The 24298-nt window shown below is 37.0% G+C and overlaps 1 protein-coding gene across 1 annotated transcript in view; it reads right to left on the bottom strand.

Moving 5' to 3' along the window:
• The window catches only part of MTM1 (myotubularin 1), a 54799-nt gene that overhangs the window by 21028 nt on the left and 9473 nt on the right, over positions 1 to 24298 (bottom strand). The window contains exons 2-7 of the mRNA XM_026652963.2: positions 19873 to 19944; positions 18665 to 18737; positions 16686 to 16780; positions 15286 to 15396; positions 14256 to 14357; positions 244 to 327 (exon numbers count right to left, since the gene is read on the bottom strand). Of these exons, the coding sequence (XP_026508748.1) occupies positions 244 to 327; positions 14256 to 14357; positions 15286 to 15396; positions 16686 to 16780; positions 18665 to 18737; positions 19873 to 19935 (528 nt within the window). The 5' untranslated portion in view covers positions 19936 to 19944. The remainder of the gene's footprint in view (positions 1 to 243; positions 328 to 14255; positions 14358 to 15285; positions 15397 to 16685; positions 16781 to 18664; positions 18738 to 19872; positions 19945 to 24298) is intronic.

The raw sequence follows: 24298 nt of genomic DNA, 5'->3' as shown, positions 1-24298 counted from the left end.
ATCAAGAGTCTAAAAAGAAACAGAGGCACTTTACTAAGTTTTTTTTTTTAGCAGTCTTGGAGGTTCCACCATATTTTGTTTTTAATCTTACTTTTTTGTCAGATCTGTTAACCTTTCTCTACTTCACGGTTTATTCTCCCCCCCCAACCCACCAAAAATGGTGACAAATGACCTTGCTACTTTCTGAAATTCACATACAAAAAACAGGTCTCTATTCATTTTCAGATAATGTTATTAACTCACTTGTCTCCTGTATTCAGGCATTGGATTATAAACCATCCAACCATTTTCAGCAAACTTTTCTTCATTTACAAATGCAAAAAAAGGCTGTAAGAGGGAAGACAAAAGAATTAATCATAGAATTCCAACTGAAGGTAGCTACGCAAGAAAGACCCTCTCTCATCATGTCCCAAATGACTAGATCAATTCTCTGTGTTGCTACCCCCATTGTATGTTCTAGTGAAAGTTGAGGTGCGACAGATGAATGTAAAACAGAACTTTTTGTATTGTACTCTAGGTATTCACAAAATCTCGAATGAAACAATGTAAATTTGACAAATAAATAGAGTTTTAAAATAAATTTTTAAACAAAAAGTTTGAAAAAAAGTAATACAAAACTTGAAAATAAGGAGGGTGAAAACGGTAAGATGATTTTTTTTTTTATACTTTAATCCAAGCAGATGACTCCTTGAGCTATTTTAAAATTTTGTACATTCCAGGTAGTTTCATATTCCACCCAAAGTAAACAACTTCTTTTCTAATAATTGTCAATGATATTATTACTCAAGACATTAGATACAAACATGAAGGCGGGACAATAGATTGGGTTGTTGCTGATGTTTATAAAGTCATATAGCAACTTCAGGACAAAGGAAGCAGTTTATCTTTCAGTAGCTTTAATACCGAGTTGGAAAAGACTCCTTAATTTTTATAAAAGCTGGCTTTCTATAGGTTATGCAGCTCAATGATTCAATACAGCTAGGTTCACCTGTTTTGAGAAACATTCATACTTGTTTAGAATCCTCTTACATAGGATTCCTACAAGTAACTTCATAGTACCCTTTAACTCCTGTTTACTTCCTTGTTTTGACCACCTCCAAGTTGGTAACATGCTACATAATTCCTTGCTTTTAACAATCATTGCAATGGTTGCGTGGACTCAAAGCACCTCCGTCAATGTGAAAAGCAATGAATCTGTGGTATATCAACTACTGTTAGGCCAGCAGGAGCAAGAAACTCAGAAATGGTTTTATGGACCAAGGACAGGCAGTGAGAGAAGAAGTGTCAGGATGTTGCCTTGAGATAGCTGTAGAACAGCTGTAAGGGGAGAAGAGGGTCAGAACAATAAGGCAAGAAATCACCTTGCTACTCATATGAAAACATTTAGAAAAGATAAACTTGATGTGGGATCATCAAGCCTCTCAGAGATGTGCAGATCACACTTACAAGTCTAGAGCTGGACTAATCACAGCCTGACACACAGTAATTGGAACGGGGAGGGTGGCGGGGGGGGGAAGCCCTGGTAGATAAGAAATAAGCTCCTGAAATTAGATAACTGCATCTCAGGAGGTTAAGGAATTCTTCACAAATGTGCCATACGTACAAGTGTGCATGGGCTTCTTCAATAAGCGAGTCCTTCCCTTGAACAGCCTGAGCTGCAATGAAGCTAGGACCTACAGCCTTCTGTTGCTTGAGGCAACCAGATATTTTTGGTGAACTCAGGCCTGACGTGTTGCACATGTTTGATTTAAACAGTCACTTATGAGTAAAAGATTTAAAATGGAATCCTGCAACAGGAAGAGTGGTTTTCATTTCCCTAAACACACATTCTACCTCAGACTGACAAACCTTAAAAATTAGTTATTACACATACATTGTAACTGCTTGTACTATTTAAGAAAATACTGCATCTAACCCATTAGAACTGGGAACTATAACAGCTTAAGCGCAACAAAATTACGATCAGATTGGTATTCAGTTCCAAATTAATTCGCAGACAACTTGGTAAAGAAAATAGTTACACTTTCCCTCTTTATACATGGCAGCCTTCAATATGAGTAAACTTTAAATAAATTTTGATTGAAGTTGATTGTACTAATTAGGGGGCACGTCTCAAGAAAAAAAAGTTCTACTAGAAACAGAAGTGAATATTCGAAGGTAAGCAGAAGAACTGTAAAAATAATTGAACAACAAAAACAGAAGCGCTCAAATCACTGAAGTATGTGCACTGAACTCATAGCACATGTCCATTTTAAAGTGGTAATTTATTATACACAAAACATGATCTATCTTTCTTAAGAATCCACCCAAGGGCCTATCATAACAACACAGAAAAGGGTAATTTTAAACTAGAGGCTGAACAAAAATACCGGAAATGTGAAGATGCCTTAGATTGATCTTTTAAAACAGGAGTTTGTTGCTTATTCGAGGTGACCCTTAAATGCAGGTTTCACTGGAAAATTAAAACATTCCCCAGTTCAATCACTGAGAAATAAAATAAGAATGAGCTGCCAGCAATTAAATATTCCTAACGCTGATAAGTTTCCTGTTAAAATAAATCAAGAAGCTGGTGACCCAATCTAGGGCCTGGTCCCCACTAAGCCCCCACTTCCGACTAAGGTACGCAAATTCAGCTACGTTAATAACGTAGCTGAATTCGAAGTACCTTAGTCCGAACTTACCGCGGGTCCAACTCTCGCCAAGCTGGAGTACCGGCGTCGACGGCGAGCACTTCCAGGATCGATCCGGGATCGATTTATCGCGTCTAAACCAGACGCGATAAATCGATCCCAGAACATCGATTGCCTGCCGCCGGACCCTCCGGTAAGTGTAGACGTACCCTAGAAGTAGCCATGTTGTATGTTTCACCATCAAAATAACAAAAAAATCTTTTTCAGATGTAGCATGACATAGGGAAACCCTTATTTTAATTTCAAGTTTCAAAACTAAAATGAGAAAACTGTCCGTAGAGGGGATGAATGCTTACAATGGGAAAAAAGATTTCTTTAAAGCAGGACTCTGTGCTCCTGTGCGTATTATGTGTCATTCAGGTCTTATTTTGAAACATCTAGATATACAAATTCTAGTCTCTTTTTGTTAGAACAACAAGATGCTCTAAAACTTTAAGAGAGCAACCACAGAAGTTTAAGAACATGGTATTTAGAAATAAGTTCCCTTTAGGAGTCAAGTGAACAACTATTAACTAAGAGTTTACAAACTGAGAAGAAATCTAATTAAACAATTGATAATGTTCACCTTTCGGGACTTGTAGACTTTACTAGGTAACCTTAGAAAAGCTAGAATATAAGCAGTCAATTGAATTGTGCCAAAAATCTGCTGTATCTCATTAAAATATATAACAGCACAACACAATTATGAAATGCAATGAAGACATGAAGCTTTATAAGAGTATGGAATGAAGGAAACGTTTGGGGCTTTTCAATATATTTATCTGAACTATCCTCTAGGACAGGGGTCGGCAACCTTTGGCACGCGGCTCGCCAGGGTAAGAACCCTGGTGGGCCGGGCCGGTTTGTTTACCTGCCGCGTCCGCAGGTTCAGCCGATCGCGGTTCCCACTGGCCGCGGTTCGCCGTCCCAGGCCAATGGGGGCGGTGGAAAGTGGCGGCCAGCACATCCCTCGGCCTGCGCCACTTCCCGCCGCCCCCATTGGCCTGGAGCAGTGACCGCAGCCAGTGGGAGCCGCGATTAGCCAAACCTGCGGACGTGGCAGGTAAACAAACCGGCCCGGCCCGCCAGGATGCTTACCCTGGCGAGCCGCGTGCCAAAGGTTGCCGACCTCTGCTCTAGGAGGAGAATCCCAGCATGCTACATGCTTTCAAAATAAATTTTAGGTCTGCTATAATATTTTTGGTAAAAGATGAAAGGATTTTAAAAGTGGAGGCCTACTGTGCTTTTGTATCCTTACACAGGAGTTGAATAAGCTATTACTAAAAAGCATATATTGTACATATATCATCCGAATTATAGGTCTGGTAACTATCAATGATCTTACTCATTAGAGAAGAAAAATGTGGTAGAGATTGCTTTAATAAGCTAAACATTCCCCCTCTGCCTTCCACTTAAGCTTTTTCTTTTTAAAAGATTAGACACTATAAGAAGACAAAAGAAGTTAAATACTAGTGTTTAAAACCAAATATAGTTCATTCTCCACTGTCACCTCCACTTTCATCCTAGGCCTTTCTTACGGAGCAAAATACATGAATATCCAAAGCAGAACAATTTCAAGACAGTGAATTTGCTTCCTTTTTCAATCTCTAATAAACATAGGCATGACCATTTCACAAGCAGTAAACGTTTTTGAAGTCTTTTCTCAGTTAATCTAAATTATTTTTATTCATCCCCATACAAGGGCCTTCATTATAGGGATGATTTAGTTAGGATTGGTCCTGCTTTGAGCAGGGGGTTGGACTAGATGACCTCCTGAGGTCTCTTCCAACCCTAATCTTCTATGATTCTATGATTAACTGAGCTAAAGATTCTTGACTGCATATTCCACCAATGCATACCATAAATGCTTATTGCCTTGCCTTTAAAGTCATTTGTCTCCCACCGACACTTCTCATCAGACCTCTTTCAGTTAGAGCTGGGCAAAAATTTTCATTGAATAGTTTATTTAATGAAAAATATAGTTTTGGCCAACTTGAAACTATTAGTGAATTGGTGACACTACTGAAACATTTTGATTTTGGGGACTGGAATCAAAGTGGCCAGAGGTGTCAGAGAAGGAGGAGGTGGCAGTAGCGTCATCCTTATAACTTTTAACTCAGTGGTTAGGACACTCACCAGGAATGTGGGAAACCTAGGTTCAATTCCCCCCTCTGCCTGACGTGGAGCAGGGATCTGAACTTGAGTCTCCCACATTGCAGTACAGCGCCTGGGCCAGGGAAGCCTGGGGATTAGGGCACTCACCTAGGATGGGGAGGACCCAAGTTCAAAGCCCCTAATCCAATGGACTGTTTATTTATGCAAAGTGAAGCAAGTACACTACAAAGACTCTGAAACCACCTCAACATTTTTTTAAAAGTCCAAGATTTTTTGCAGTCTGACATGATTTTTCATGATTGGCTTTGGCAATACAAATAAGACAGTTCCTTCCCTAAAAAGCTTAAAACCTAAATAAATAAATCCACTAAGGAAACCAAATAGGCAGATGAAAATATTTTCACTGATTAGAGCTAAAGCACTAACGGTGTATCCATCACCACAGAAATTGTGGGCAAGGGAAGGAGTAGGAGAAACATAGCATTTTATGAAAAAAGCTTTCAACAAACTTTTGACATTGGTAAAATTTTTTACACTTATTACATGAATAATTCTGTTCACTTCTGTGGAAATGCCAACTCAAATTCTCAATATACATGTTAGCCTCTTCCTCTTCAAAGCCCTCACAGGCTTACATTCAACTTTAACATCCTTAAAAATATTACTGAACTCAAGTAACTTGGCACCTTTATATACTGGATGAATTCTAACCACTGTCAAGTCGTCAGCATGTTAGCTGGGTTGTGGGAGCCCAACACTTGCTATGTGAAGTTAAGAAACACACACTGCAGCAGGCTGTACTCTATATCAAAGAGCAGAATTTGTAGTTTACCTCATTAAGTGTATTTGCAAAATAACAGTAACTCAATATTCAATAATGGCAACAATAAATTATTATTCCAGGGACTACTGATTATATTGTGCATTACCTTTCATTGTTACTTTGTAAGTTTACCTACCAAGAGGTATGAGTGCCAAAAAAAAAAAAAAAATTCTGCTGTATATATAGCAATGTCTGCTAATGTGAGATTCCTCCATCAGCTTTTTTCACTGTAGATGTAATGCCAGCTGCCCACAGCAGCAATTGAGAAATCTAAGCACTTATGCCACTTTTATTTGGTTCTTAAAACAATTGACCTCAGTATTTTAAGTATGTTTTTAAATCTAAATAAAATTAAACAAGTTGTCCCTCCTTACTGAACAGCACAAAATCAACATGTGAACCAGCCCGCCCAGCCTCAAATATCATCCACAATTCAAGACGACTTACTATTCTATACAGAAGTCTCCAGCTTTTAATATATTGACATATACTAACCATTTTTTTCATTGCTACAATTCAACAACCTCCTGAGCATTAGAGTGCACTACTTGACAGAGGCTGTATTAACATCCATGACAATTTTGCTACTTCAGCAGGTACGCAAAGGACAATGTATTTTTGTGCCTTACAGCATGACAGGGTGAATTAAGGACAAAATAATACCCTAAGCTCCATATCTTATTTTTAGATTTTCTAGTTTAAATCAGGATTGTTCAAACAATTGTTATATATATATATCTTTGCCTTTATATAACAGGAATTTGCTTTTCCATGCACTGATTCATAAAAGACTAATGTCACAAGGGAAATTTTGGAACAATTTTTTTGACAAGTGACATTACAGTTCACATCTATAAGTGCATATACACATGTGCAAATAAAAAAAAATATGGTCATAGAATGTTTCCCTAACAATCTCTTTTAAAAAATATTCCCTGGAAATTTTTTAAACAAATAAGCATTTGTGCGCCAAGATCCTAACAGTGAAACTAACTTACTTGATTTTCAGTGTCTCAGCACTCAGAGAAATGGGGGGGAAAAATAACCCAAACAAGTGAATTGGATATTAGAATCTGGGATGAATAATCTAATGTGTTGCTGTTATCATACATAAAGAAACATTGTAATGTATTAATTTTAGGCCAGTGTGCTTTCCATTACAGGAGACATGGTTCTAGGAGTCTGATATTGTGTCAATTTAGGATTTTAAAATTACATAAATTTTGTATGCATGCCAAGAGTTCCTAATAGATACATTTTATAAATTGAAAAGTAAATGAAATTCTGTAGCATGCAGTGAATTTTCCTAATAGAAATTCCCACAGATTTCTGGAGGTTCTAAGGTTTAGAAAGACTTGTGTTAGATGGCCATATCGATACCACTTAGCATAACACAGACATTTAATGTTAACCTTTATATTTCACTTGACTGATCAAGCTGGTATTTTTCATCCGTCATTCAATTAAAAAAAAAAAAAAAGGAAAAGAAAAAGAGCCACTCTGTCTAAATGTCACCAGACAAAACATACCTGATTACGGTGTTAAAATCCAGCTCCTCTAAATCCAAGTACTGTACTGTACATGCAGCTTTTAATTACTGAGTTTACAGTTTAGCTCACTCTCCTACTCTCAAAAAGGAAAAAGTGATATTAGCTGCAAAATGCAGCTTTAACACAAGTTATAAAAAATAATAAGTCTACATAGCCACCTAAAAAGACAATTTATACCTAATTTTAGGTGTCATGATTTTCATATACAATTTTAAAAAATAATTCCATAAGTACAACTAAAATAGACAACGCTAGAGCATGGAGTGGCTTATACTGTGGTAACTTCTTTACAGTTTACTTTCATATTTACTGCTCTACTTTTTTTTTTTTTAAAAGCAGTTTAGTAGTTTTGAATCCTGTTCAGTTGATAACTTGTCTATCATGCATACTCCAGAATGTAGAGCAGCATGCATACAGATTTAACTGTAGCAGTATTAACAGTAGGGCTCCAATCTTGCAAAGTCCTGTGCATGACTTTACTCACATAAGTAGTTGCACTGAGGTCAAAATGACTGCTCACACATATAAAAGTTACACACGTGTTTTGCTGGATTGAAACCTAAATCTGCTTCCATATGCTGAAAAGATCGCGACCTTAGAAGTGTTTCACCAGCCTGATCTCACCCCTATATTTAAGGAGTACAAAAATATCCTCAGAGTGGGGTAATCTTGAGTGTTTTCTGAAACCTGATCATGTAGCCTTACTGCACAATAGTCAGGACCCAAGCTGGCTAAATGCTCTGGAACTTCTTAAAAACCTTGCCTTTGGGCTTTTTGGTACTGACAAGGCTTAATGCACCATGCAAGGGAGTATGGTGCTTCCTTGAAGTCAGTCATCCACATGAAAGCTGGCTTACAAAGCACAGCCCTTCCTTTCTCTACTTTAAAAGAGCAACCCAAGATGCATAACGCAGGGATTGTAGGCACAGGAGAATGCAATATGACCTTTTGTCTCCTTCACCCTCTGTAAAATTATCTTTACCAGCTCCTCAAATAAGTTCTTTTCTGTGCAAAACAGATACTTGGAGCTTCCTTTTTAGGTCTCTTCACCGAATCTGACACCTAATGCCAAGCAGACTTAGGTCCAGAAGGAAAACAACGAGAGCATATGGAGCAGCATTTATAGTCAGCAGAAAGTGGTACCTGATGGTCAGGCTCAATTTTTACTCTGCTACTGTAACAGTCAAAAATCAAAGAAATTTCAACAGCCTCATGTTGAGGACCTAAGACCCAAAGGTGTGAATGATAAACAAACAGTAACTTTATATAATCAAAAATTTAAAATAATTTTACTATTTATAGTAAATAATACATAAAAAGCCACAGAGACAAATAGACTTGTAATTGTTAAATTACTACAATAAAAATGTGTTCACAACACAATGCAGGGAGCTAGTAGATGGGCGGTGCCGTTTACAAGCAGAGCTCAGCATCACGGATGGATCTGTTAACCTAGACTTTTTCATCAGACTTTCTGCCTCACAGCTGTTTCCTTTCTGGCTTGATGAGTGCTGATATCAGTACTACCCACTGATTGGTACAGGAGTCGGTAGGCCTCCCTATAAGAAGTAAATTAGCTTTCTTCAAACTCCCTGCTCCAGTAGAAAACAGTGGTTATACCAATATCAGCCCACAGTGAGTTCTAATACCACGGTGATGGACAACCTTATAAATAGTTCCAAGAACAGGAAATGAAGCAGCTGCTGGGCAGAAATTAAACATCTGAAACACACAGATTATTTCAGATTTTAAAAATATGATCTAAGTATAGGAAACTGTTCAGATGATGGGCAATATTAAGTTTGTTCTTTTGAAGCTGCTTTCATTTAAGGATTTCTCCCAGGCAAATTAGTTCTCTAGAGCCTGGCAAGGAAGCATTTTGTTAAGAAGCACTGCAAACAATTTAAGAGAAACACCAGAGCAAGAAAATCATGCTTTCGCATGGGAAGATACCAAGTGAGGTTAGAAGATAGGTGACAACCTTAGATGCACCACAGTGCATCCACTTACTGATCACCCATCACACCTAACTTCTACATTTCATAGCTCTCAGGGTCCCATAGTAGAGCTCAAAATTTAGTTAGAGTCATGGGTCAGAGTCATGTTTTGAGTTTTTTAAAAAACAAAACAATAAAAACCTGAACCCCTCTCCTTACCTCCCTAGATAATGAAATATTTTTTTTATTGCAAAGCCATGTTCAGTCTGTCATAAATCTGTTCATGTGAGAACCTAAAGAGGTCCAAAACATGAGACAGGGCAGAAGGCACAGCGTCCCCACTCATCACTCACTGTGATCACTGGGCTGAAACTCCCTAAATCAGTTCCCTACAGGAAGAAATCTAGCCTCCACATCAGAGCATCTCAATTATGATTCTGATCATAAGGCCTATCTACACCCCTGCTCTCAACCCATCCCTTAGTCACCTTACTCCCACCCTGCGCTTGGACTAGACATGGTACCAACCAAAAACCATAAGGGACTCTTCCATATGCATCACAATGTAATAGGTCTTTAAATGAATAGCTTCGTTTCACATGGGCTCACTCACTCTTCCTCCGCCAGGAACCTCCCTGGCTCAGTACTGAAGTCTATATTAAGTGATCTCTGACAGATGCTTTAGACAAGATTATAAAATATTTAAGGAACAGCCAATTTGCCATGGGAGAAAACTCCTTGCAGACCCAAAAGCTGGTGGTCAACAAAACGCTGATCTTGTCAGCAAGGACCATCGAAACATGGCACTAATTACTTATGTAGCCAGAAGAAACAGGCCATTTGCCCATAATTTAAGTCTATCCTGATTATTAATGTACCATGAGAGTGCCATGGAGTAGGGTAGGAGTTATTACAGGAGAAAGTCTTCCCTGCTACCACAATGCAGGCTGGAATTGATACAGTTTTCCACTTTACAGTCTTTTATCCCAAGGGAAGCATACAAGCCCAGTGGGCAGATTGATCAGGAGCTAGGATCACAAAAACCACACACCTCCTCCTGGTGTATTCTACCTAGGCAATGGCTGGCCCAAACAAGCAATTTGAAACCCACACCAATCATGTCAGGACCTGACAAAGCAGGAAAGTAGGGATCTACAGTATAACCTCAGAGTTACGAACACCAGCGTTACAAACTGACCGGTCAACCACACACCTCATTTGGAACCAGAAGTATGCAAGCAGGCAGCAGCAGAGACCAAAAAAAAAAAAAACCAAAAAAAAAAGAAAAATACTGTTTTAAATGTAAACAAATAAAAAAAAGGAAAAATAAAAAAAAAAAAAAAAGATTTGACAAGGTCAGGAAACTGTTCCTGTGCTTGTTTCATTTAAATTAAGATACTTAAAAGCAGCATTTTTCTTCTGCATAGTAAAGTTTCAATGCTGTATTAAATCAATGTTCAGTTGTAAACTTTTGAAAAAAACACAACCATAATGGTTTTTTCAGAGTTACGAACAACCTCCATTCCCGAGGTGGTCATCCTGAGGGTCTACTGCACTTCCTCTTGCATCTGAAGAAGTGAGGTTCTTACCCACGAAAGCTTATGCTCCCAATACTTCTGTTAGGCTTGGTCTACACTTACCCCCCCAAGTCGAAGTAAGGTACGCAAATTCAGCTACGTGAATAACGTAGCTGAATTCGACATACCTTACTTCGAACTTACCGCGGTTCAGACGCGGTCCACACGCGGCAGGCAGGCTCCCCGTCGACTCCGCGGTACTCCTCTCGTTGAGCTGGAGTACCGCAGTCGACGGGGATCACTTCCTGGTTCGATTTATCGCGTCCAGACCAGACGCGATAAATCGAACTCGGAACTTCGATCCCCAGCCGCCGAACTAGCGCGGCAGTGTAGACCAGCCCTTAGTCTTAAAGGTGCCACAGGACCCTCTGTTGCTTTTTACAGATTCAGACTAACACGGCTACCCCTCTGATACTTTCCTCCACAGTGTTTCCTTTCTTTCTCCAAGGAAGGCATCCTCTGATTTTTTTTTTTTTTTTAAGACTCCCAAGATACGCAGAAGAGCATTTAGAACTTATAAAACTTAAGCAATACATTTTAAGATTTTTCTTAAAAACAAAGTTTTTTCTGATAAGTTGGCTACAAAAGCTATTGAGCAATAGCTCTTAAAGTACATCTCTGAAGAAATTATGCTTAGTGGAGTTTAGCCAAACATACTCTTTATTAGTCAGGTTCAACAGCTTGCTTTAAGTGCCACCTATAAAATTGTATCGCATGACAAATAAAAGTGAAAACAGCTAGTTTGCTAACATTATTACAGTACTTCAAAAATATCCATGGCAACAGACTGATGACAAATGTAAGGCACTTGCTTAAAGAATAGCAGCTCAAAAACATCTGCAATGGATGGCTATGCCTATGGCTAACCTTGGAGCATTAAACTAAAACTGAGCTGCAAAACACAACTATGTACATAACAAACCCCCTAAAAGTCCCAAATGACCAAAATAGTAATAAGCTAAATATTTAGTTCTAAAAATTGCTAATACATTTAATGATAATTTTCATTTTTATTTTCAAAGTAAAAATTGATTCACTTGCTATAGTTGAGCACATTATTTAAACCAAAGAAGCAAAGGGATGCATTCCTTGCTCTGTTTTGAAAGTTATTGAAGTTGCTAATACAACCGTGGAAGCACAGAATCCCAGGTATAAAACTTTTCACTTTTAAAAAAAATGTATCACATTTTAAAACTCTTTAAATAGAGTGTTCCAAGAAAACAGGTAGTAAACAATTACTGATCACATTCCGATTCATATTTGATACACTGACTTTTCCATATAATTCTCTTAAATTTGTTTTTTTTCCCCCTAAGAGGACTAAAGCAGATGATATTTATTTGGATTTGACAGCTAAAAGGGTGGATTTTTAGTTAGCCATCTCAGAAGACAGACATGTTGGGAACAAGTGGTTCAGAAGGCTGAAATAGTTTCAATAACACCTCCACACTGGCTTTTACAAAGCACCATACCAGGAAGCAATACACAAGGTCCTAAATTAGCCAATGATGATTCTTTTCTGAAACACTGTGTGCAAAAAAAAAAAGCACACACATAGAGGGCAAAGGGTTCTTTAAAGACTGGTCACTACTGTGAGACTGGACCGTAGATGCCCTGGATTCAGTAGGAAAGACTTTTAATGTCTTATCAGTCACATGAAGAGGGGCTCTTTAAATTATGGGCTTGTGTATGTGTGGTGAATTTTTACTACACTCACCAAGAAGGCTAGTCAGGAGTTTATAGAGTGGACAAGACTCTGGAGGACTGAACCTGAACTTAGAAGATAACAAATGGGCACAGGATACAGCAATTCATTCTACACCAGTCACTTGTAGTCACATAACCCAGGGTACCTTGAGAGCCAATGTTAGGCTCAGACCACGAATATGTATTCAATGTAATCCTTTATCATTCTTTGCAACAAGGTTTGTTAAGGGCATTACCAATATTGTTTGTGCTATTATATTTCCTTTTTAGTTTGTGTTTATGCTGCATGTTTTATTCCTTGCAAATAAGCAGTGCTAACGTTTGCTACAGTCACTGTGATCGCATTGTATTTGAAGGTTGCCTGGATACACCAATAAAAATGAATCCATGCTATTCTGACCCAATTATGGGACCTGCTTGAAAAGGGTCCTTAGAATCTCTTAAAATATCAAGCTGTGTCACCTGGGACAGCATCAAGCATACATAGTACCAAGGCACCTGGAAGGAGCATAAGTAAAATATTTTAAAGTTGGAAATATTTTTACAAGGAGATTAGATGTAAGTATATGACAGACTGGTGTGCCACTTCTAAACAGCAACTAGCAGCTGCAAATATTCTGAACACTTGTTTTTGAAACTAGAAAATTCTCTCTAACTATAGCATAATTTACAACATTAATTCCCACTTCTTACCCACTGAGTAATTAAGCACTGTGGGGAAAGTCTCTGGGGCAGAATTAATCACACGACACTGAGTGTCAACTCTGATTTATGGCCCCATCTACACCACAAAAATAACCATGTTTAAAGATGGTTGTGGACAAACCATGTTCTATGTTTAACCATGTTTTTTTTGTAGTGTAGACATGGCCTAAGCAGGATGGTAACTAAGCAACTGATTCAGAATACAGGCCATGGCAATAAGGCTTTACAAGTAAAGCATTTAGAATTACCATTTGTCTCAGAAATTTTATTTTCTTGCAAAATGTGCACTCATTTACATGTAACTTGTAAGTTTCAAAGGCTGGTTGTGCTTTACATGTTATTAGAGCACTAAAGATTGTTAACCAGTGAGGAAACAGAGCAGGTGAGCTGAATTTTAAGCAAAAAGTTGGTATAATTATACCAATTGATACATCATGCATATTTTATATATATATTTGCTTATGAAATATGAAAGCAATTTTTCTAAGCTTAAACCTGCAGTGGCATTTATTTTATTTCCCAAGCAGAAGTTATACAATCCTTGTCCCTCATAGGGTTTGTTTTTGTTTTTTGCATAATACAAAATTTCATTCACTCAAATATTTTATTCCAAAATGCCTAAGAGGAGTTCACATTATGGAGTACTTGCCCACAAATTTCAGTTTTATTCTATGAAACCATATTTTCAGTGATACCAAGGAACTTTGATTGCTTTGGAGACTGCCAAACAATTCAATGTTTGGAGGGTGGATGGGGGGAGGGGGAGAAATCAAACAGCTTAAATAGTATTATATTAACATGACCAGGAAAGATGTAACTTATGTTTTCTGACGGGCAATGATAACTGTATGGGTCACAGGGGATTTGGAAGATACAAGTATATGTATTTAATAATAGTAGATATACTTGGATGTTTTTAAATGGCAAAGATCTTAATATAAATGAATTTCAAGACATACAGTTCTTCTGTATAGATTAAACATGGGGTAGTGATTCTTTTTTTAAGTAGTCATGCAGGGGACTGGACTAGACTACCTCTTGAGGTCCCTTCCAGTCCTATAATTCTATGCATCTACAATGCCCATCACCAGATACAGTAATTAATTGAGAATGGTGAGGAAATAATTCTGCATTTAAAAAAGGGATTAAACAATACAATAGTGCTAACTTACCAAATTATGTGACTGGGGAAAAGCATGTTTTGTAAGGATTTCAAATATATCTCTTCTGCTGTGACCTTCTTGTTTCAGTGCAAACCGTAGATTTCTCATATCCTAAAATGAGGACAATTACCTTTTAAAAAAGAAGCAAAGTAATACAGTATCTTTACTTTGTTTATAAATACTGTATTATCTGATGAACATGATTTAGAATGTACTCAATGTATCAAAAAACAAATATGAATGTTCATTTTAAGACCTCTCCTATTTTATGGTGTAAAAAAAAGGTACTCTATTTTAGGGCATAAAGAATTTTATAACTTCACATGCAACATATGATTGGAATAGAGAGTTTTACCTTATCGTGCAATACTGGTGCTCCTCCTCTTTGGCTTAAAACTGTCAGAAGCAATATTATTTGATTCACTAGCAAGTCTCATGGGCTACTGAATGTTCGTGGATTATGAGTTATTCTGTGTTTACAACATGAGTACTTTGCCAACAAGCTGTCTAGACTACACTGTCCTCAGACATTTCCTCTTGATTAACTTTAAAATTAAGAAATTTGCATGTTACTGTTGAGAACAGAGTTTGTGGCTTACATATTCCATTAAGAGTTATATAAAGGACTCCTGGATCATCAAAAAGGAACTCCTCTCATGACCATATTTTCTGTGGCAATATACATAGCCACAAATCTTGTGAGACTTAAGAAAACAGTATTAAAAAATGTATTGTTTTACAAGTATGCCTGCACCTTTGGGTTAAGGTCCTTTTTCTGGCAATGAAACCCAATACAACTATTTGACCCTTCCTATAAGACAATGGGTGGGTCTTTTAAGAAGTCTATAAAATAATATATTCATGACCTTTAGGAACTATAGGTGCATGAATTATGGCCTTGTTTCATAAAAGCAATTAAAATCCCATTGATTGTTGGATGAACAAAATACTTTGTTTTCTAATTTCTGCAAAAGATGTATGCAATAAAAAACTGACATCCATGAATTCTCTCTTTTTAATGAACTGTTGCAAGTCTTACTTTACAAGTAATATCTAGTCCATAGGAATTTTCTCCTCTACTTGAAGCTCCTCCCATTTTCTCAATCCTTGCAATTACACCCAGAGGAACATCCAATATCACAACTGGATCCTGGAAAGAAAAGATGAAATATAAAAGTGAATACAGTATTTCTGCCATTAAGCTTCATACAAAACTTATTTAAAAATCACAAGATATGTAGTCTATTATAGTCATAAAATATACATAGCAGGTGTCATGTATTCTGTAAATGAGTTTGTTTCTTGCTTTAACTTTACAATGCAGACCCAAAACTGACTTGGTGATAAGTTCTCCTCCTCCCCTCCCCCCAATGTGTGTTGAAAAATTGTGAAGTCACTCTATATTCCTGCCTATCTGATTTTTTCAGGAACTGCCAATTTGTGTCTCATTTCACTCAAGATATTGATGAAGCAGGAAAAGAGGAAAAAGTATAGAAGACACCTTGTAGTGACACTACATTAGCTCTGATTGTCTAATTGTAGGTAGAATAGAAATCAGTGAACTGAGAAGAATATAGCTAGTTATCCAGAGGTGCTAAAGTTCTAGTAAGACTGTTGGCTTGGATCTGTCTGACAAATAGATTCATTCTCAAAAATGTTAACAATATTCATACAATTAAGAAAAAATATAGCTTTAAAATAAGTTGAGCTAGTTTGTAATTTTCTGTTAATGTTTGAAATGATAAATGACTGCACAGATATCTGAGAAAAGTAATGAATAGTTTTCATCTTTCAAAGGCAACACCACAATCTTGCCTGCATTCATTTGTAAGAGTACAAATTAAGCTAAGACAATGAAACCTGAAAAATTATATACCAACTTTTTTAAATTAAAGATTTCTGCAGTAAAATTAATACCATATTGATTATTAAAAACCTAATGTTTCTGCTACTATCTTAACTGAATATCTCCTTCCTTTTGCTAACAATGCAAATCTTTTTCGTGACAGCTCTATTTTTCTTCACATGAACTCTGCTACAGGAATAAATTACTCTTGTATTGGCAATGTAAAACTATTGTCACAGCAATGAACTTTAGCACTGAAGAGGAAAATTGCCCACTTTTTTTGCATCTAAATATTGCCAACTTTTTGCATCCAAGTAATAAAAACTGTCTGAGATCGCAATGATCTCAGTTCAAGGGTTCTAAAACCTTGAGTCTGATCACAACAGAGCAGCCCATGATTTAGTTTTATTCTGTTTTGCACCCCTAATTTCTTGAACAGCCATTACTATTCCCCCACCAGTGCTGTTCTATGGGCAGAGATTCATAGATTTCAAGGCCAGAAGGGACCAAAACAATAACAAACAACTGCATCTCATTACTGGTCTTCAGTTATGCAGATTTGCATTGTGAAAATGTTTACACACGCTACTCACTAGTTCCACACTTCTTAAGTATAGTCTGTAGTTTGTAACATACAGTCTTCCTTTAACAGCACCATTAAATGGACATACGTAGATAACTTCCTTGTCTGTAAATGAGAAACAGCATTTACCTTTAAAACATTATGAAAAAGCATAATTTAGGAGTTAAGGACAACACTAATAAGAAGCAATAAAAAGGATGACTGTACTCATAATACAAATTTTATTAAGAGAAGGATCTGCATGAGGGGAAAACTTTTACATGTTAATTAATAGAGACATTTAGAAAAAAAGTTGAACGTTTCAGATTCTACACCCGCCCCGAGTCTGTTGATTTCTGACTACATCTGTATTTTCCTCTTCCTCACTGCTGTATGAAAGAACTACACAAACATGAGGAAGCGACTGGGATTTAAAATCTCTCTTTTGTAGCTGTTGGACTGTTCCTTTAAGATTCCAAAGTGAAAACATTCTTAATGTTGATATTGTTTCATCTTTTGATGCTCTACAATAAATTCTCATGTGTCAAGGTACACAGTTCTATTTGTAAAGGTGTGTAGGGGCTCATCATTAACAGTTCATCCTGGAGAAAACTACTCAATTTCACTTTGACCAGAGGCAAAGAACAGTTCACAGGGCAGCCTATACTGCAAATACTGGAGCCCTGGAGGCACTCTAAATACATCAGTACCCCTACTACCAATTAGTGAGGGCATCTACAATGCAAAGAAATACTACTACATATACAAATAACTGCTCTTAAGATCTATCATAAGCTTTGTGAAAAAAATCTTATAGTAGTTATTACTGCTCTCATTAAACAGAGATTTCATTGTGCAGTACATCCATTTTTCTCCCCACTTATTCTCCTGGCCCACTCTCCCCACCCACCCCCCACATCAAAAATTCCCACTCATTCTGTAGTACACTAACATAGGGAAAATCCGGGGAGCCATTCCTCCTCCCCCGATCTACTCTGCCCCCATTCCCTCCTTCACTTGCTCTATTAAAAATCTAGAAAATTCACATTAAAAAAATATGTAAAACCAGTTAAGGTTTTCATAAATGTGATATCTTTCCAAAACAAACCATTAGATACAAAGAGTATGTCTACACAGCAACTAGACACCCACGGCTGGCCCATGCTAGCCAACTCGGGCTTGCGGGGCTCGGGCTGTGGGGCTGTTTAATTGCTATGTAGACTTCCGGGCTCGGGCTCCAGCACGGGCTCAGGGGCCCGGAGAAGTGGAAGGGTCCCAGAGCCTGGGCTCCAGCCTGAGCCCGGAAGTCTACATGGCAATTATACAGCCCCGCAGCCCAAGCCGCGCAAGCCCAAGTCGGCTAGCATGGCAGCCATGGGTATATAGTTGCTATGTAGACATACCCAAAGAAATGTCAAGCTAAAGGACTCCTTTTAATGGGACCCGAACACCCACACAGCACATTTCCACTGAGGGGGTAGACTCCACACCTTCACAAGGATCAGCCTTTGGTCTCCAACACATAAGGAAACACTGCATACAGTCTTCCTCCCACTGTAATGCAAAAACCTTCACTACAGTATCATACTTCCCTAACACAACAGGGCAACACCTGGCAGGTGGGCACACGTCAACCCTGACACATGCTAATGTTGCTGAAGTTGTAGTTAAAGTTGCACAATATTGTGTGAGGGAGATTGATGTGTTGTATGCAGCATATAAAAAGGGAGTGTGGGAGTCCTGTCATTGCAAACGTGCTGTATGGGCAGTAAGTTACAACTAAGAGGTGTCCCTTACCTTGGCATTTCCTTGCATTTAAGGGTTTGCACTGGGTGGATGTCACACTTCAACAACCTTGAATGTTCTTTAAAATAAAATGTTTGTTTATGGGAGTTCAGTAAAAGTTACCCCACTACAAATTCACAACAGTACAGAGATAAAACTACATATATATGGCCTACTAATCCTTCAATATGCACTAGGTTAGATTGTTCAATGATAATTTTTTACCTGTGACGCTAGTTTCTCCTGGTAGATGAGGTATTTCCTCATTTTGTTCCCATTTAGTTCCATCTTTTGGGGTCTAAAGAGAAAGGGTGGTATAAAAACAAATTCATACTTGGTGCAACTTCTTCAAATCTTATAGATATAAACTGTTTTAAAACACAAAATATCCCGTACATGAAGGAATAGGAACTTCAGTACAGGAACTGACATAGCAAAGCAAAGCAAAAAGGAACCCTTAAAATAATAATTCAACTCTGTGCTTAATGTTATTTGCTAAAGAAATATTCAAAAATAGTTTTTGCATTTAACTGGAATAAAATATCTACATCTCAATGTCTCGAAAGGTTTTGTAGCTTCCAATTGTCTGTAATAAGAGTTATTCATCAGAGTTGCTTAGTTCAAGAGTTTAAAAATCTGTCCCACTTTTCAAATAGTTATATAAGCAAAATGTTCACCTTACTATTAGACACACGTTGCACATTTGGCGCTTATATTTTTTAATAAAGATTTTAAGAGAACAGTGAGTGACAAGGCTGTAGTTCAACAGAAGTATTTCTGCAGAAGGTAGTGAGAAATATTTTTAAACAGCAAGTAAATAAACTTCTATTATGCTACTTAAGTGCAAGGATACACAGTCCACCAGGTAATGCAGAAGCAGCATCTATTTGCCTCAGAATAAAATCAAGCTAAAATAAAATACAATAAAAATACTTCCCCTCCCAATACTTGTGACGAAAGAGTGGAATTTCGTAGAGAGTACTTATCTTTAGGTAACTTTATTTAATCTCAAAGTGGGCCAGCTACTACGTGTGGTAAGATACAACTTGTTTATTAATTGTGTTACAGAATTTTTCTGAAGACAAAAAGAGCTGAATAGTAACAAAATTACAACATTCAGCAATACTAGAAAAAGTGCATAGCAATTTGCAAATTGAAACAGGTGCTATAAAACTTTCGGGTGCTATAAAAACCTGGGATAAGAAATTTCTTTGTTTTCATAGGTTGATGCTTCAATCTTACAGTTTATTGTTGTTTCAAGTTGCATTTGAACTTTGGAAACAAATAATTTATACAATTAAGAATAATAGAAGTTACTCAATAAATATTCAGTTTTGTGCTCAAGAACCTGAAAGCTAATGACCCCTGGGATACCTGACTTAAAAAGTGAAAAAAATACATAGCCACAATAATACAGAAGAAGCTACACTCACCCTTTTAATTGACGAGCTCTCCAAGGAGTTTGAATTATATTTAGGTGGTGATGATGAGGCCATATTGGGGATCTGATGAGAAAGCAGATATTGGAAGATATAGATTTATTCTAAAATGCCTTGCAATCTAACATTTTACTCAATTAATCACAATATTTTAAAGCCTCCAAAATAATAAAATAATAATATACTAGTTTTTTTAATTCCTTCCCCCAGCCCCAAACAAAACCAATACCTGGAGTCCATATATATATATATATTTTTTTTTTTTAAATGTGATTAATGGAATAAATAACTCTGCATACTTAGCTATTGTGTTCTGCTACACAGTAGAAACATATACCCTCGTAATCTGTCACCTGAAGGTTTAATATTATGAACTTTCATTTAGGAATACGGGGAACAAAATTAAATTAACTGGCATTTATCACACAGACCTTAAAATTTAAGCTTATAAGTTTACTCAGAAGTGTTTCAGAAAGATTGAGAGACCAGAGTGGGAAAAAACCAGAAGGAATTCCCCAGGATTTTTATAGTCAGAAAACACAATCCCAACTTCCTAAAATTGAAATGTCCATGAAGCCACCAGCAGGGGGAGTTTACCATCTTTTTCTTGATCAGAGTAGCCTTGATGCATTTAAATGAAGAGGCTGCTTTTTTATTTTTCTTTTTTTCTTCTTCTTTTAATTCAAGTTTAAAAAGCTGGTTTTGATTAAAGACAAAAGTGCGCCATTTCAGGATTTACTCTATAAAGCGAACTTCAGTTTATTTTTTCTGATTTTTGCAGTGGAGGAACCTGTCTGCTTTAACCTCAGATGGGCAGAGGTGCAAGACTATTTTCCAGTAACGTATTTTTCTTCTACCAGTGACACGTTTCCTTAAGATTAACTATTAACTGAAAGCAGTCTTTTGAAAGGTTGTGGCTTTTAGGTAATAAAACCTAACGATTGCTCTTATTACAGCCTTAATCAACAATGTTGTGTCCATGGATAAACTCACGGTGGCTTTTTTCCTACAGACTTTTGAAAAGATCCCTTTTGTCACCTGGTTTAATCTACCTCTGCTTCTGCACAATAGCATGACACCAATGACGCTGCAGCAGTGTGAAACAGGCAGAAGTGATACCAGCAGTTTAGAATTGTGACCCTACTTGTTTTTAAATTGCTGTGACTGTACAGGAAAAGCACTCCAGTGCAGGAGGAGCACAAGGGTAAAATAGAACTATCTGTGAACTTCACTGGCTTGTCTTTTGAATAAGAGCAGGCAAATATAGGAATCCTAATATTCAACTTATTTACAAGTCTATTTAAATTATTTTATGCTGCCATGATTTATGGCTTAGCAAAAAAAATAGTGGAAAGTATAAAAACACGCCTTCAGAAAACAAATAGAAACCCATTAATATTCCAAATGAAAACATGAGGAAAAAAGAATCTTGTGATTCAGCATGTTAAACAGCTTGTTTAACACTGTCATATCAAAGCATCACTTCCTTCCTAGATCTTGCTGTTTCAACTTTCTCCAAAACTTGCTTTGGTTGTGACCCAGAAGTGATTTTGGAATTTTTATTCAATTTAAACATTTAACCAGTTGAGCTCAAGAACCACCTTATCTTTGGACTCATGAAACTAAGAAACTATTTTGTTTTAAAACTTACAATTTGGAACATACCAAGTGCTGAGGGAATTCTAATGCCTTTGCCATGTTTCATAGGAAGATATGTTTTAGAACAGTACACTCAATTTAAGTGTGGTATTTCTATTTGTGCCACCTTCAGGATGAACTGTTCCTAGTATTCAGCAGACAATACCTCAGAAACCACAGCTGTGTTGATTTAATAATAGAAATGGCAACTAGGAGTGAGAGAAAGTGGTTTGGAACTAGCAAATTTTCAGACAAATTTTCATAGTATAAAAAATATTGAACACAAGTTTGCAACCTTTTCTAAATCATAATGCTGTCATTTGTATATATTTGAATACTCAACCGTCAAATGGCTGAAACTATTTTCTTTAAACTAAAACTGGCTTTTAGCTGATATTTTTTGTACTTATTCTTGGTTCAAGTTTATTTTTATTAAAATAAGAAGAAAGACTGTCCATTAAGCCATTTCACATACAGATGTTCACAAAGATACCTGAGCATTTACTGAAATCCCCCTTAAAAAAGATATTCAGTTACAAGTTTATTTTTTAAAAGGTGAGGAAAGTTAAATACAACATTAAGACTGAGAGTTTAGTTACAAAAAACATGTAATTCAGAGCGTAGAGTCCTTATTTCTTCTCGAAGAACAATAATATGCATTTATTTAGTATCTTATATTAGAAACTATACAAATGTGAGTTACGTCTTATATCACCCATATAAGGTAAGTAGGCATAGAAAATGAGTGCACGAAGGCACAGAAAGGGCAAGTGACTGGTCCAAGATCACAGCAAATTAGCAGTGGAACTGCAACAAACTGAAGGAATCCTAAACCCCTCAATTCCCTTGTCTGGCTACTGGACAACACTTCCTCCTATATTACAGGCACACAGAGTTGATTGGGGCTGTATGTAACTGTACAAGTTGAATTGCACAGCTAAAACCCAGTCATCAAATTCACAGGACAGGCCTTATAATTTTAGTCCCATTACTTTCTTTGTATTTATGCAGAGGTTCACTGAATGGAGAAAAAAGTCTACTAGATACTTGCTAATTTATGGTTATAAAACCTTGATACACAGCAGTACAAAAAAACCCAAACTGCTTTCATCCCATCAGGCCACTGAAAAACTCAAGTTTTCTAGTACAACTTGCGATGGAGCAAAAAAGTATGTTTGCTACACAAAGTAGAACATATGCCACAAATACTTCTAGGAACTCTATTTGTCAATACTTCATAAGCCTTGTTTTTCTAGATATTTCAGTGATGATCTCAGTAATGATAGGAACAAAATCATTTGCTGACTTCTATCTATTCCAAAAGATACAAAGAAGTGAAACATGTTCATATATAGTCACAGAACAATAGTCAAATAATTCAGTTTCATTTCCAATTGCCAGAAATGGCAAAAACTGAATTTCTTCAAAGCTATTAATATCAGATAAGCTCTTACCACCAAACTAAGAGAAGTTCTTCATTTCCCTTACTTTATATGTAAACTATAGTCAAGTAAATTAAACTCTGCCCAAGACTTTATGAAGAAATAAGACAATGAACTAAATTCTAAATTAAGATCTACTTGAACAGATCAAGTTCTCATTTACAGTACCTGCCAATTCAAGAAGTACCCGATACTGTTTTTTCTTCAGACTAGAATAACTAACTGATTTTCAGAAAAGGTTTTTAAATTTCACATTAAACATTTCCCTTTAAAACATTGATTTCTTTTCTTCTGTGGAACAGATTAGAAGAGTTGTTTCTGGCAAACTGCCAAAGTGATATTGCTGCAGAGTCCAAAGGCATAGTCTATCATAGTCCTAAAATAGTTTCAACTTTCTAATTATTATGCAGCAACAGCAGTCATTCCATAGTAAGAAATTTGCAAGTGAACCAGTTTTGATCCCCTCTGCCCCCCCCCCATCCCTCACAAATACACTGCACAACACAAACCCGTGTAAAAAATATAAACCTCAAAGTTGCTAGGTTAGATCTTGGGCAGACACAGAATGTTTCTGCAAAACATTTTAAACGAATCATACAAAGAACTGCTGTATTAGGACATCCTAAATACACAGTGTGTTAAATAGTTGGAACATTCTCCCCCCAGCCATTGTGCAGGGAGAGAAAAAAGAAGATACAAAGTGTACTTTTACTTAAATCTGGTTGCTAGATCTCAAGTAGGTTAAGATATAGTTGTTTAAAGTCTTATTACAAATGTTATTAAAACATGATATAGTAACATTGCCAGAGAATGATGGTTCAGATGACCTCAAAAAATGATTCGGACCTAAGTTTTCATTAAAAAACAAAAAACTATACCTATACTAGGTCTGCCTAAGGTTCATAAGGTTGGGGCCTCACCAAGCTTCCTCAGAGCTTGAAAGAGTAGGCACCAAAGGCCCGATTTTTACCAGGTATTCAGGCACCTAAAGATGCAGGCTAGGCACCCAGTGGAATTTTCAAAACCACATAGTTCTCCGAAACCCCCAGTGATTTCAATAGGAGTTTGGTATCATAGGATTTTCAAAAGTGCCTAGAGGTACCTAACTGCATCTTTAGGACTTAAATACCTCTAAAAATCTGGTCCTAAGCCTTGAGAGTAGCTTGTCAAGCCCACTCAAAGATCATGGATTGGGAGTGACTATTGAGGCTCCTTGCAGGGTTTCTTTCCTCCCGCAAATTGCAGGAGGTCCACAAGAGGGCAAAAACCTCAACTTCCCTTCAATCCTCTCGTTTTGTCACCCTCCCTAAAGAACTTGGGAGATCTGCAGGAGTGAAAGA

This window comes from Terrapene carolina, unplaced genomic scaffold (assembly GCF_002925995.2).
Source record: "Terrapene carolina triunguis isolate 2854851 unplaced genomic scaffold, T_m_triunguis-2.0 Scaffold131, whole genome shotgun sequence".
Taxonomy (NCBI): Eukaryota; Metazoa; Chordata; order Testudines; family Emydidae; genus Terrapene; species Terrapene triunguis.
This window is presented reverse-complemented; position numbering and strand designations above follow the sequence as displayed.